The 15,608-nt window shown below is 39.4% G+C and overlaps 1 protein-coding gene across 1 annotated transcript in view; it reads right to left on the bottom strand.

Moving 5' to 3' along the window:
* The window catches only part of LOC126199073 (N-alpha-acetyltransferase 15, NatA auxiliary subunit-like), a 137,736-nt gene that overhangs the window by 116,548 nt on the left and 5,580 nt on the right, over positions 1-15,608 (bottom strand). Inside the window, exons 4-5 of the mRNA XM_049935791.1 lie at positions 15,023-15,157; positions 14,749-14,899 (exon numbers count right to left, since the gene is read on the bottom strand). Of these exons, the coding sequence (XP_049791748.1) occupies positions 14,749-14,899; positions 15,023-15,157 (286 nt within the window). The remainder of the gene's footprint in view (positions 1-14,748; positions 14,900-15,022; positions 15,158-15,608) is intronic.

Here is a 15,608-nt window from a genome sequence, read left to right as displayed (position 1 = left end):
ATACACACACATTTCTTATGAATATATGGCTGAACAGTGAAACTATTTCTTTTGACAAGAACTTTAGAAAGATGCTTATTAATGTATGTGAAACTGTATGTCCTGAGTGGTGGAAAAAGATGAGATATTTTATTTTTGAAAAGCTGAAGGATAAGTACTTCAATAGTATACAATGTGATTTGGGTGAAAATTCTTGGCTATTTGAGATAATAGAGAGTACTAATGACAATTTTGTATCTTGTGCAAATTTTATAACTGTGACAAATAATACATGTAATGATATACCATATGATTCTGATAAGTATAGGTTTGGGGAAATTGAAAGTGATTTATTACATGAGGATACAGGTTCTGAGAAAAGTGATCAATTTTGCAGTCCTTATATAAAAGTTCAAATTGGGTCATGGATTGGTAAATGTTTAATTGATACAGGAAGTGAGATCTCGGGAATATCTGAAAGGTTAAGCAAGAAATTGAAAGTGGGGAAAGATTATGTTGAAATGCCAGTTGTTGGGGTAAAGATAAAAGGTGCTACTGGGAAGAGCAGTAAATTGGTAAAAAGCCAGGCTTTAGTGACATTTTTAATTGAAGGCAAGTTGTTCACACATGGATGTTTTGTAATTCAGGAATTTAATGAGGATTTTCTTTTGGGTATGAATTGGATAGTAAAAGTAAATACAGCATTTGATTGGGTTGGAAGAAAACTTTTGATAGAAACTAGTGAAAGGGAATACATTCAGACAAATTTTGTGAACACACTTGGTGATCAGAGCAGTGGAAATTTTGACAGTATCAATTTACTAAAAGAAAATAGATTGGAGAATATTGAAACTCATAGATTTGATACTGATGAAGTTGAATTTGGGAATTTAGTAAATTTGAAAATTTCAGAAACACAAAATTTATCTGGGGAGCAAAAACAACAGAAAATCTGCTGTGGGAATACAGTGATGTTTTCAGTGACATACCTGGTAGGGTAAAGGGTTATCAGTGTGAGCTTCAGGTAAAACCTCATGAACCATTTTTCATAAAACCATACAGTATTGCAATATCAAAAAGACCTGCTGTTGAGAAAGAGCTGAAAAAGATGGAAGGATGTAATATAATAGAAAGGAGTATCAGTGCGTATAATAATCCTCTAGTAGTAGTTTCGAAAGAAGATGGTGAAGTAAGATTGGTTTTGGACTCTAGACACTTAAACAAAATTTTGTTCAGACAGACAGACCATCCTGAAAATACTGATGAGTTACTCTATAAATTTACAGATATAAAATATATGTCGAGTTTGGATCTAACTTCGGGTTTTCATCAGGTACCACTTTCGGTTAATTCTAGGAAATATACTGCTTTCTTGTACAATGGTAAGAGTTACCAGTATTGTGTTGTGCCATTTGGGTTAAATTCTTCTGTTTCCGAATTTATAAGAGCTTTGGATCATGTACTGGGGCAAGAACTTGCATCTAAACTGATAATTTATGTAGATGACATTTTGGTTACAGGGCAAAATTGGGAGGAACATTTTTCGATTTTGAAGTCAGTTTGTGAAAAACTTAGAAAAGGGGGGATGACATTGAAATTAGAGAAATGTAAATTTGCAGTTTCTGAATTAAAATTTTTGGGTCATGTTGTCACAGACAAGGGAATTTTGGCAGATCCAGAAAAAATTAAAACAATTTCAGAAATTCCTATTCCTAAGACTAAAAAACAATTAAAGTCGTTCTTTGGGTTATGCGGTTATTACCGAAAACATATAAGTGATCAGAGTCTGAATGCACCATGTTTAAGTCAGTTACTTGTATCCTAAGTCAAAGAAATTATTTGGTCTCAGGAATGTTGTCTCTTTAAAACTGTATAAACAGAAATCATAATTTCAAAATTTAAATAACCTATTATCATCTAAAACAAAAGTCCTCCACTGGAATATGCTTGTTAGAACAAAACTACCTGTACAACCTAGTATGTATATTTGCATGTATAAATTAATAATTTGAAGTCACATGTTAATTGAAACAGATAAAAAAAAAGAAACACTGTTGTAACAAAGAATGAGAGAAAGATTTTTTTTTTGTAAAAAAGTAAAAATAAAAGTCTCCATAGTGAGCATTTCTGAATTTTTCTGATTTTTGGAAGCTAAGTCTTCCCTGTGGGTGAAGGCATGCATGTGAGGACATGCATGCAAAGCTATAAGTTTCAAAACCAATTGTAGATAAAGCCTCATGATATACGAGCAGTATATTGTTGTTTATACTGATGTTGTGGGGAGCAAAAGTACTCTTAACAAGAATGTGACTTGTAGTAATATTGTAGTAGAGAGGCAAGTGTACATAAATAATTGCAAAAAATTTAGATAATACTGATGTATCTTTAGCTGTACTAAAAGAAAGAAAGAAAAAAAATACAAAAAAAATTACAAAAAAAACCATGAGTAAAAAAATTTAAAAAGAAAATCATAAGCAAAAAAATATATATACAAAAGAAAAAACATATATATAAGGCAAATATAAAAAAAATTAAATCTTATTCTAGGAAATGAGTTTTACCTTCCTATTATTTTCAATCTGTATGCTGTACATTAGAATATTTCTCATGTATGTTTTATACCATATATATTTGTCATGTCAAATAATTTCTTTACTTGAATTTTTTTTTTTTTTTTTTTGTATGAGATTGATGGGAAGTATCATTGCAACAACAGCCAGTAACAAGTCCACAGATTCAAAGAGTCCAAATTTGGAAGAGGTTATCAGACTGCATCATTAATGTACTAATTGTGTAATACAGATCCATCAGTGAGTGTGGTCGGGATTTTGTTGTATATGTCCATAACAACAAAAGCCCTGGGGAGCAGTTGTAATGGATCTGGGAGATGTTATTTTTTTTTTTACTGTATTTGTCGATACCAAATTGTAAATTTTTTTTATACTTTTTGTCAGAATTTATTGTAATTTGCCTTATTATATGTTAATTTACTTCTGTTTTTGAGAGTGAAAGCATATTGATTACTATTAGTAAATGTATCGAAGAATAGCAAAGAGAATGATTACAAGTGGAAGCTTGTGTATTGTGTAAAGTGTCTTTGACGTTGGAGTCGTCTTTGACTGTAGTCAGTCGGCAGGTAACTCTTGGTGTGTGTTGACGGAAGAACAATGTGAAGGTCGCCGTCATAAATAATTTTGAATTATGTTACTATTTTTTTTGTATTAACCATAAAAAAAGAAACTACATTTGAAGAAATGGTATTTGAAACACCAAAATGAGGCAAACACATTGAACCATGTCTTTTCTGCAGCCGACAAAGATGCATTGTGGAATCATACTTAGACAACTGAAGCCAAGACTAATATCGCCTCGCAAACGTCTAACGGAAAAGATACTGTCACGAAATATGGCAAATTTAAGTAAATAAAAAATAGTGACCATATTTTCAACTTGTGTCTTAGCCGGGATACAATATTTCAACTGGTGTCTTAGCTGGGATGCCGGGCTGCGAAACATCAGTGTACACAAAGGCATTATCGTGAAATTCTGTGTGAAGGTCGAGAAACTTACGATGATAGAGCGAGTCTGGAGTGGTGTCCTTAGGATCAAGTGATGTCCAAGGTGCACATGGGCTGGTGCACAAAGCCACGGTGGTGAAGGGTTCATGCATATAGGGAAGGTGGTAGGTAGTGTGAAGTTAAGCTGTTGGAGCAATAGCTGAAAGGAAACTCCAAGAGGTAACAGACAAGAGGGACGCACCACATACTGGTGATCAAAGGAGTCATCGAAGAAGGAGGCATAGGATGGGTGGCCAGGCATGGCAGACAAACAATATGTGTATCTGCTGAGCAGAAAATCATTGCAATGTGACAGCAGTAGTTCAGCAGCTTCTGCATACAGACTCACAACCTAGCTAGTGTAAAAGGCACCAGCAGCCAAACAGATGCCACGACGGTGGGTTGTATTGAGGGGCATAAGACGGACATACATGGAAGAACCCTGGAGATACTAAAAGGTTTCAGATAGATTATATAATGGTAAGACAGAGATTTAGGAACCAGATTTTAAATTGTAAGACATTTCCAGGGGCAGATGTGGACTCTGACCACAATCTATTGGTTATGAACTGTAAATTAAAACTGAACAAATTGCAAAAAGATGGGAATTTAAGGAGATGGGACCTGGATAAACTGACTGAACCAGAGGTTGTACAGAGTTTCAGGGAGAGCATAAGGGAACATTTGACAAGAATGGGGAAAGAAATACAGTAGAAGAAGAATGGGTAGGTTTGAGGGATGAAGTAGTGAAGGCAGCAGAGGATCAAGTAGGTAAAAAGACGAGGGCTAGTAGAAATACGTGGGTAACAGAAGAAATATTGAATTTAATTCATGAAAGGAGAAAATGTAAAAATGAACTAAATAAAGAACACCGCCGCAAGCCGGTCCCAAGCCCGGGCCCATCTAAAAACAAGAGGATGGGGAAGTGTGGAGGGGGAGGAGTAACAACCTCGTAAAAAAACCAGGGTCCGTCCGGCTCCAAATGGTAGCACCCTGTCATAGGGCCCCTGCCTAGGGTTACTAGGTGAAACCCAGCCAACGGTCTCAATGGCGGAAGAGGAACAATTTCCCAACGGCAGAGAGAGCGGAAGAGCTAACTCCAGGGCTTACTACCTTGGTTTTAATTTCGGATTCGGGGCAACCCGATCCCCTAATTTATCATCCAACAATTACTGCAAAGCATGATGGGAACGTCGTCAAAGATAGACACTACTCCAAGAGGTAGACCGAATGGCAAATCCTCCGTTGTTCGTAGAAACAATGCAAAGGGGTCAAAGGATTTTGGAGGACCCCAACCAACATGTATGCAGCCCTCAACACTGAAATTTAACAAAGCAACTATGTTTGCAACCCTAAATGTAAACTCTCTAATTAAAGTAGGAAAATTGAAATTATTGATTGAAAAGCTGAACCAGAAAGAAATTTTAATATGTGCATTGCAAGAAACAAGGTTTTTAGATGAAACTGCTTTAGATTTTGAAAATTATCGTTTATTTAAAGGAAAACCAGGTAAAATCTTAATGAAACAAATGCCATACCTGGGAACAGCATTTCTGGTACATCACTCAATTTTAGATTCAGTTACTAACTTCTACTCGAGTTCTGAGAGACTATCCATTCTTGAGATTAAATGTAAAAACAAAGGATACTCTATAATCAACTGCCATGCACCCATAAACCAGGACAACAAAAATAATCCAGAGAAAGTTGAAGAATTTTGGGAGATACTTGAAATGGAACTGGAAAGGTGCTCAAAGAAGAACATCAAAATGTTAGTAGGCGATTTTAACGCACAAATAGGAAGGGAGAAAAAATACCATGGAACAGTAGGCCTCTTCCCAGGTCACAAAAGAACTTCAAAAAATGGAGAAAGGCTTATAGAGGTATGTAGGCATTTCAACTTGAAAATAATGACAACACATTTCAAAAAGCTGAGCCGAAAAACTAAAACATGGAGATCACCAAATCCACTTCTCGGAGAATTCCAAATTGACCATGTGGCTATCTCACTTCATTGTCAAGAAGAAATTCAAAACACTAAAGTGCTGAAAAGCCTTGATGTTGATTCAGACCACTATTTGACTACGATTAAATTCAGACCACTCCCATTTCGAAAAGAGAAGAAAACCTTTTACAAAATTCCAAAATATAACACAGAAACTTTAAAAAATGAAGAAATTAAACAACGGTTTCAAAGAGCATTGCACAAAGATAGCGATAGCATATCCACAATAAATAAGGAAGCGGGATGGGAGGAGATCAAAAACGAAATAGTTGAAATAGCAAAAGAAAATTGTCTCGTGAAAAGAGTAAGAAGACATCCATGGTGGGACAATGAATGTGATGAGAACCTGGAGAAGAGACAGAAATTGTGGCAGAAATGGAACTCCACAAAAGATCCTCAAGATCTTGACAATTTTAAAATCCAGAGAAGAGAAACAGCTAAGCTTTTCCGTAATAAAAAAAGAAGACAATTTCAGGATAACCTAGAACAGATTGAGGAAGACTTTAAAAGAAATAATTCTAGAGATTTCTACAAAACTTTTAGAAAACAGCTAACCAAATACCAATCCCCAAATTTATGTTTTAAAGATGAAGAGAACAAGCTAGGTTTGACAAACAAGACTAATTGTGAAATATTAGCAAAATATTTCAAGAATCTACTAAATTGTGAACCCCCCAAAGATAAAATGAGTTTTGAAAACCACCGAAATACTAATACCGAGTCAAAACCTCCAGACGCTGAAGAAATAAAACACATAATACACAGTCTAAAAAACAATAAAGCCCCAGGTGAAGACTCCATAGTACCAGAAATCCTAAAAATAATGGATACCAACCTCCCACAAGTTTTGGAACATATGTTTAAGAAGATCTGGGACGAAGAAAGAATTCCTGAAGACTGGCAGTGTGCCCTGATACACCCACTACACAAAAAGGGGGATAAGATGAATGTTAATAATTATAGAGGGATCTCGCTACTACCAGTAGGATACAAAATTTTGTCAAGGAAATTACTTCAAATCGTGGAGCCAGTTCTGGATAAAAAAATAGGTGAATATCAAGCAGGTTTTAGACAAGGTAGATCCTGTGTTGAACAAATATTTAACCTGAAAACACTAATTCGTTACAGAATCTCAATAGGCCAGAGATTTGCAATAGTATTTGTAGATTTCAAAAAAGCATACGACTCGGTAGATAGAGAAACATTACTGAAAGTATTGGAAGAATTTGGGGTCGATAAGAAAACAATTCAAATTATCAAACAGACGCTAACAAACAGTAAGGCCAAAGTTAAATTTATGGGTGAAATTTCAATGAAGTTCGAAATTAAAACAGGTGTTAGACAAGGTGATGGTTTATCCCCAATCCTCTTCAACTGCGTACTGGAAAAGATATTGAGAATATGGAAAGAAGAACTCAAAGGCACTAAGAATGACATCAGAATTGGAACAAAAAAAGAAAAAATAGAAGTGGACTGTTTAGCTTTTGCAGACGATCTGGCAATAATTACAGAAAACGAAGAAATAGCTCAGAATTACTTGGAGAAACTACAAGAAGTTTCGGCCAGAGCTGGACTGCAGATTTCATTTGAAAAAACCGTGTATATGTCTAATCATAGAAATAACAAGAAAAATCTTATTACTAAATACGGCAATATTAAGAGAGTAGAAAAATTTAAGTATTTAGGTGAAATAATTCAAGTGAATGGTTTAGACAAGAGTGCAAACCAGGCGAGAGCAAGGAAAATGGAATTTGCTTTTCAAAAAACCAAAGACATATATAACAAAAAAAACATTTCGATTCAAGCTAAATTAAGACATTATAAAACTGTCATTAGACCAGAATGCCTGTATGCATCGGAGTGCCTAACTCTTAACAAAAAGGGGGAAATAGAAAACATGGAAAGGAAAGAAAGGAAAATTTTGAGAAAAATATTAGGACCGAGAAAGATTGGAGAAGAGTACAAGCTAAAGAGTAATAAGGAAATATACAAAACTATTGAGAAAGTGAGTGATGCAATGCGTAAACGCAGACTAACGTTTTATGGTCACCTGTCGAAGATGGATGGAAACAGACTAACAAGAAAAGTGTTTGAACATAGTAACAGGAACGAAAAAACCAACAATAAATGGATACAGATGGTGAAAAAGGATTTGGCCTATTTTAATGTCACCCGTGGGTCAATCAGGGACAGGAAAAAGTTTAGACAAATAGTGAACGAAATTGTTTTCCAGAAGAAACGAAACTAAAGAATAATAACAGGAAATGGTCGGAAGAGCGGAGGAGGAACCATTCGAAAATGATGAGGAAATATTGGGAAGAGAGAAAAAAGATCAAAAAGCCGGGCAAGTGAGTTGTTGAATGTGGTCCAAAGATGGCCGAAATCGAAAGAAGAAGAAGAAGAACTAAATAAAGCAGGCAAAAAGGAACACAAACGTCTCAAAAATGAGATCGACAGGAAGTGCAAAATGGATAAGCAGGGATGGCTACAGGACAAATGTAAGGATGTAGAAGCTTATCTCATGAGGGGTAAGATAGATACTGCCTACTGGAAAATTAAAGAGACCTTTGGAGGAAAGAGAACCACTTGCATGAATATCAAGAGCTCAGATGCAAACCCAGTTCTAAGCAAAGAAGGGAAAGCAGAAAGGTGGAAGGAGTATATAGAGGGTCTATACAGGGCGATGTTCTTGAGGACAATATTATGGAAATGGAAGAGGAGGTAGATGAAGATGAAATGAGAGATATGATACTGCGTGAAGAGTTTGACAGAGCACTGAAAGACGTAAGTCGAAACAAGGCCCCGGGAGTAGACAACATTCCATTAGAACTACTAACAGCCTTGGAAGAGCCAGGCCTAACAAAACTGTACCATCTGGTGAGCAAGATGTATGAGACAGGTGAAATTCCCTCAGACTTCAAGAAGTATATAATAATTCCAATCCCAAAGAAAGCAGGTGTTGACAGATGTGAGAATTACAGAACAATCAGTTTAGTAAGCCACAGCTGCAAAATACTAACAGGAATTCTTTACAGACGAATGGAAAAACTGGTAGAAGCTGATCTTGGGTAAGATCAGTTCGGATTCCGTAGAAATGTTGGAACATGTGAGGCATTACTGACCCTACGACTTCTCTTAGAAGCTAGATTAAGGAAAGGCAAACCTACGTTTCTAGCATTTATAGCCTTAGAGAATGCTTTTGACAATGTTGACTGGAATACTCTCTTTCAAATTCTGAAGGTGGCAGGGGTAAAATACAGGGAGCGAAAGGCTATTTAAAATTTGTACAGAAACCAGATGGCAGTTATAAGAGTTGAGGGACATGAAAGGGAAGCAGTGGTTGGGAAGGGCGTGAGACAGGGTTGTAGCCTCTCCCCGATGCTATTCAATCTGTATATTGAGTAAGCAGTAAAGGAAACAAAAGAAAAATTCGGAGTAGGTATTAAAATCCATGGAGAAGAAATAAAAACTTTGAGGTTCGCCGATGACATTGTAATTCAGTCAGAGACAGCACAGGTCTTGGAAGAGCAGTTGAATGGAATGGACAGTGTCTTGAAAGGAGGGTATTAAGATGAACATCAACAAAAGCAAAACGAGGATAATGGAATGTAGTCGAATTAAGTCGGGTGATGCTGAGGGAATTAGATTAGGAAATGAGACACTTAAAGTATTAAAGGAGTTTTGCTATTTGGGGAGCAAAATAACTGATGACGGTCGAAGTAGAGAAGATATAAAATGTAGACTGGCAATGGCAAGGAAAGCGTTTCTGAAGAAGAGAAATTTGTTAACATCGAGTATAGATTTAAGTGTTAGGAAGTGGTTTCTGAAAGTATTTGTATGGAGTGTAGCCATGTATGGAAGTGAAACATGGACAATAAATAGTTTGGACAAGAAGAGAATAGAAGCTTTCGAAATGTGGTGCTACAGAAGAATGTTGAAGATTAGATGGGTAGATCACATAACTAATGAGGAGGTATTGGATAGAATTGGGGAGAAGAGGAATTTGTGGCACAACTAGACAAGAAGAAGGGATCGGTTGGTAAGACATGTTCTGAGGCATCAAGGGATCACCAATTTGGTACTGGAGGGCAGCGTGGAGGGTAAAAATCGTAGAGGGAGACCAAGAGATGAATATGCTAAGCAGATTCAGAAGGATGTAGGCTGCAGTAGGTACTGGGAGATGAAGAAGCTAGCACAGGATAGAGTAGCATGGAGAGCTGCATCAAACCAGTCTCAGGACTGAAGACCACAACAACAAGACGGACAACCATGCAGATGCATAAACGAAGCACCCATAGCCTAGTTTCGAATGAACAGGGGACTGGTACGAAAGCAGGGTGGTGTCCAATCCACTCCCCAGGATGTACCACTGAGGAAATGGACAGCGAGGGGCTGGGCACAGCGGGCGGCCAGGTAAGACATGTGGGAGGACCAAGAAAGTCACCTATTGAGCAGGAGGCCCAGGAATTTCGCAGTTTCAATAAACGGAAGAGCAACAGGCTCAAAATGCAAAGACAGTGGAAGAAACCAAGTGCACTGCTAAAAATTCAAACAAATTGCTTTGTCAGTGGAAAAGCAAGTCACAGTTGACACTCCATGAATACAGACGATCAAGACAACAATGAAGGCACCACTCAATGAAATGAGTCTGTGGGGGACTGCAATACACAGAAAAATCGTCAACAAAAAGGGAGCTGGAGGTGCCCATTGGAAGAGAGGCCATAATAGGATTAATGGCGATAGGAAAGAGTACGACAGAACCCTGAGGCACACTGTTTTCTGGATAAAGGTGTACGACAAGGCAGAATCCACATGTACCTTGAAACGGGGCAGGTGGCCTCAGATGCCCCACTTGTACAGAGTACAGATGATACCGGTCCTCCAGTAGGTGTCGTAGGCTTTCTACAAATCAAAAAACATGGCCATAGTCTTGTATTTCTGCAGAAAACAATTCATGACATGGATCGCCAAAGTGATACGATGGTCAACTGCACAACGGCGTGCTCGAAACCACACTTTGCATTGATTAGCAAATTGTGAGACACCAAGCCACCACACCAGCGAAACAGGAATCATACGTTCCGTCACCATGCACACAAAGATGGTGAGAGAAATGGGGCGGTAGTTACAGGAAGGTGTTTGTCCTTACTGTGCTTGCGTATGGGTGTGACAGTGGCTTCATGCCAATGTCTCAGAAATGTGCCCTCTGTCCAGATGCAATTGTACAAATGAAAGAGAAACTGATTGCCTGCAAGACAAAGGTGCTGCAACATTTGAAAGAACACATCAATCAGGCCCTGAGGCAGAGGATCAAGATGAAGTGTAAGCATGATCTAGCTCTCTCTTAGTAAAAGTGGCATTGTAGCTCACACACATCTCTGAGAAGAGAAGGTCCCACTAGTTTCCGATGGAGGAAGACTGGGTGATAGTGGTTGGAGCTTGACATCTCCACAAAATAGAGTCCCAAGGTGTTGGAGATAGCAATGGGGTCCACTAAGACATCATTTGCTCTGGTCAGGCCAGGAATTTGGGAAGGGACCTTGGTCCCAGAGAGCAGGAAGAGGTTAGCCCACAAAATGGAAGAGGGAGCAGAATTATTTAAATAACTAGTAAGCGAAATCCAGACAGCTTTTTTGCTATTCCGAAGAATGCGAAGACACTGTGCACACAACTGTTTATAACGAATACAATTTGCATCATAAGATGATGGTTAAAAATTTGGAGAGTATGTCTCCATGCACAAATTGCTTGGGCATCATAAATGGGGAAAAGGTGTTCATCAAAGGTCACCAGGGAGGAGTAAAGCCTCTGGTCAGCCTTAGAAAGCTGCCATTTGGGTTTGCATGTAAGTGGGTTAGGAGTCAGCAAACCGACAGCACACGGGAGATGGCCACTCGAGTATGTATCAGAGAGAATGGCCACTCGAGACAATGGGCAAACAGGGCAGGGCAGGGCAGTGCAGTGCAGTGCAGTGCAGAAGGAGAGGTCCAAACGGGAATAGGTGTACATGGAGTCTGGTAGGAACGTGGGTGCTCCAGTGTTAAGGCAGACGACGATGGAGCTGGTCACCCAAGAGGGCACCTCTCTGACATTTTCTGTGAGAGGCCCAAAGGGTATGGTGTGCATTAGTCACCAAGCAGCAAAGAGGGATGAGGGAGTTGCTCAATAAGCTGAAGGAAGTCTGCAGTGGTGACACAGAATGATGGAGGGATGTAAACAGTACAAAGGCAAAAGGTGAAGTGAGGAACGGAAATGTGGACTGCAACAGCTTTCAACCGGATGTTCAGGGAGACTGCTTGACTATGAACAGCATCCCGGATGAGCAGTATGACTCCACGAGATGGAACACCATCCTCGGGGAGAAGGACATAGTAGGTCAGAAAGAAATGTGGGAGGTCAAAGTGGTCATGAGGGTACAATTTTGTTTCCTGGAGGCAGAGAACAAGTGGACACTGCAATTCCAAGAGCAGCCGTAATTCCTCTTCCTTGGATCTATGGCCGCAAACTTTCCACTGGAAAAGAGTCATGATGGGGAAAGGGCAGAAGGGCAAAAATGAGAGGGTGTCACCTACGCGGCTGCCAAGTGCCAGCCTTCGAAGACACACTACTACAGTGCGCAGAGGCTGGAGGATCTTACTCCACGAGATCTACAGAGGTGTCGCCATTCTCCCTCAGTCGGTCTGCAGATCCAGGGCAGAAAAATGGTTGATGGTGTGCACCGGCGACACAGAGATTGGTGAAAGTACCGTGGCAACACCGCTGAAGAGGATCTCCAAGTCGGCGAAGGAGGAGACTGTTGGCTTCGTTTGACTTCTTGGAGCCTTTGCGAATGGCAGGTGACCATTCAGATGTTTGTTGGCTGAAGGGATGTAAAAAGTTTCGCAGGAGTATTCCTTCTGTTCTTTCCGGCCTGATCATATTGTAGCAGGTGATTTCGCCATGTGATGCGAAAATTTGGTGGCTTGTTACACAGCTGTAGGAGAAAGATATGGGGATACTATTATGATACTGGGCGATTTTACAACCACGGTGCTGAATTTGAGGTCACTTGCCTGCATGGCCATGTTCTTTGTGGGGTGAGATGTAGTACGAACAGTACTGTAAGTGCGGGCTGGTAAAACACAGGGTTTCTGACTAGCCAACAACTTGTGAGCGACAGGGTAAAGCACTTTTTCCTTCAACCGGATCTCCTGGACAGCCTGCTCATCAAGATACATGGGACAATCTCAGGAGGAAACTGCATGGTTGCCATTGCAATCGATATGGAGGGGAGAAGGAGGGGGACAATCACTCTCATGAGCATCCCTACCAAAGGTTACACATTTGGCCAGGTGTTGACTGGACATTTGAGTGTGGTTGTAATGACAAGGGTAGCAGCGCATTGGGTTCAGAATGCACGGTCAGACTGTGATAACTTCTTAGTCTTGATCTTTGATAGAAGCACTACTCTATCAAATATCAGAAAAAGAGTGCATGTGGGCACTAAGGATGCATTTACCTTATTCATCACCCAATGGCCCGCTATGACATCCTAACCAGGGAGGTAAGTTTGGATTTCTGTCTCAGTCATACCATTGAGCAGCGTAGTGTAAATAACATCACACGAAGAATTTAGTGTTCGATGAGTCTGGAAACGAACAGGAGAACCGTGGAGGAGTGAATCTGCAAGTAGTTGTTGTGCTTGAGAATCACAGGTAGTCTCCAAAAGCAACAAGCCATTGTGTAAATGAGAGTAGGATTTCACAGCACCAGCAACTGCATAAACACCTTTCCGAATAATAAAGGGATTAACCATACCAAAAGACTGACTGTCTTCAGTATGTGAAACTACAAGGAACCAAGATGCAGCTGGGAGGGCCTTTGAATCATTAGCTTCATTCCATTTACATTCAGTAGATGTAGACCGAGAAGATGATGTTTGGCTCATTGCGAGAAAAATCCTACATGATCACCTGCATCTCCGATGGTGCACTCCTTCCAACTGGGGGAATCCCCTCATAGGGGGCTCACCCACCTTAGGTGATTGTTCACACCTCAGGTCACAACTCTCGAACACCTGACAGAAGGACCAATTGGCAATTTGGGAAGGCAACAGCTCAGGCAATCACCCCTCCCTGGGCCTGGTCTGTAGGGGGTGGGAACTACACATTACCCAGTCACCTGTTACGCATCAGATGTGTGTCTCAGACTTCAGGAGCACACAGGGAGAAAGAAGAAAAAGGGGAACCTCAAACGCCAAAGCGGAGGAATGACAGGAGAAGGGAAACGAAGAAAGAAACAAAGAACGTGAATATAGTGGAGGGACTGTTCCGATGTCAGGCTACTGGAAATGCAGAACACATTCTCAAAAATATCGCAAACTTATTCCCTAAGGGAGGGGGGAAAAGTATAGCAAGGGGACAGCAATGCAGCATGTAAGGGAAAAGATGCTACAAAGGCTGGGGCCCTGTGGTAGCCATTGGCAGTGTGGTGAGCCCCCTGGGGAGGGACTGCATTTACTGTGTCCATGGCATTTTTGCTGAGTGCTGCTGTTGATAATGGATACTGTGGTGAAAGATGGGAAGTACAGCTAGCTGACTTGTAGGTTTGTATGATTCATAAATAAAGTTAGTTTTCTTTTTTCACTCATAGCAATTTAAGCCGAGCTATTAGGTGCCACCCTTACCACAACCTCAACCTAAAAAATTGCAGTATTTTACATAAAAAAGCCAAATATTTGTGACAAGTTATGAATTTCATTACCACTAATTTCACTAGCAGCAATTTAAGTTGTGCTATTAGTTGCCACTCTAGTCATAAAAGTGGAAAAGTGACATATTCGGAATAAAATATTTGTGACGACAACCAACATTATAAACGTGTGTTTTGTGCCAACCTAACTAGACCTTTGGAAATTGTAACATATTCCAGGAAAAAAACATTATTAGCCAGAGCAATACAGACTGGTTACTGCATAGGCTATCACTCAATTAACTAGGACCAACAACAATCAACAACCAATAACAGAATGCAACAAATGAGCTGCAGATATGATAACTGCATTTTTAAACTGGAGGAGGAGAAACAAGGAGGACAAATCAGAGAAAGATGGAAGTGAGCCATCGAAAAGCGTTGCAGAATGTAGGAATAAAGAGCACTCAGAAAATATGGAGAGAGGGGGAAGAAGGCAAGTGTAGTGGAAAGAATTAAAGGGCAGCTAGTACTTACCCCAGGTTTCCAGAACAGAAAGTTTATCACATATCTGGTCGGAGTATTTATTTAGATGGATAAGTGCTTCTTCCAGTGCTCCTGACTCTTGGATAACCATGTTCTGATACAGGAGCAATTCACTATGCTCGTAGTCATATGAACTTTTTTGCTAGATAGAGAAACAAGGAGATTGTATGATATGTCTTCTTTTTTATTTCTAACAAATTAATCAATTTACACTCCACTCTCTCCTACAGAACACTGTTGTGATAGTCTACAGCTACATGCTTACCAGTTGTGTCTTACGAAATGTTTCCAATATGTTCTGAGCCATTTCATAATCTTTAAGCAAATGGTACGCCATCCCAAAGCCAATCCAAGAGGCACGTTGCGTTGGACGAAGCATAAAAAGTTGGTATCTGGTGTCCTACACACAGACAATTTATGTGAAAACAACAAAAAAATTCTTAAATATAAGTAATATCTAATCATAATGATGAAACCTACTCGATAACCTTCAAGGTCTCGCATCTGAATCTGTAACAGAGACAAATCCCGAAGAATTTGAATATTATCTTTCTCCCACTTAAGTGCATTTCTGTAACATTTGATTGCTTCATCGTATTTCTTGTCTGAACGTTGAAGTAGCCCATAAACGTGCCAGCAAACGTGGGATCTTAAGTCATTCCGTAAACCTCTTCTAACATATTCATATGCTTCTTCTTTCCGACCTAAGCAGTTTAATGTTAATCCTTTCATAGCAAGAGTCTCTGCAGAATATAAAAAATTGTTATTAAAAATGGGCACAAATTAAATCAATACAAAATCATGACACAAAATGGTAATTAGTGCCATGGAATAATAGATATAATAACCAA

The sequence above is a fragment of the Schistocerca nitens genome, chromosome 8 (genome assembly GCF_023898315.1).
Source record: "Schistocerca nitens isolate TAMUIC-IGC-003100 chromosome 8, iqSchNite1.1, whole genome shotgun sequence".
Taxonomy (NCBI): Eukaryota; Metazoa; Arthropoda; class Insecta; order Orthoptera; family Acrididae; genus Schistocerca; species Schistocerca nitens.
This window is presented reverse-complemented; position numbering and strand designations above follow the sequence as displayed.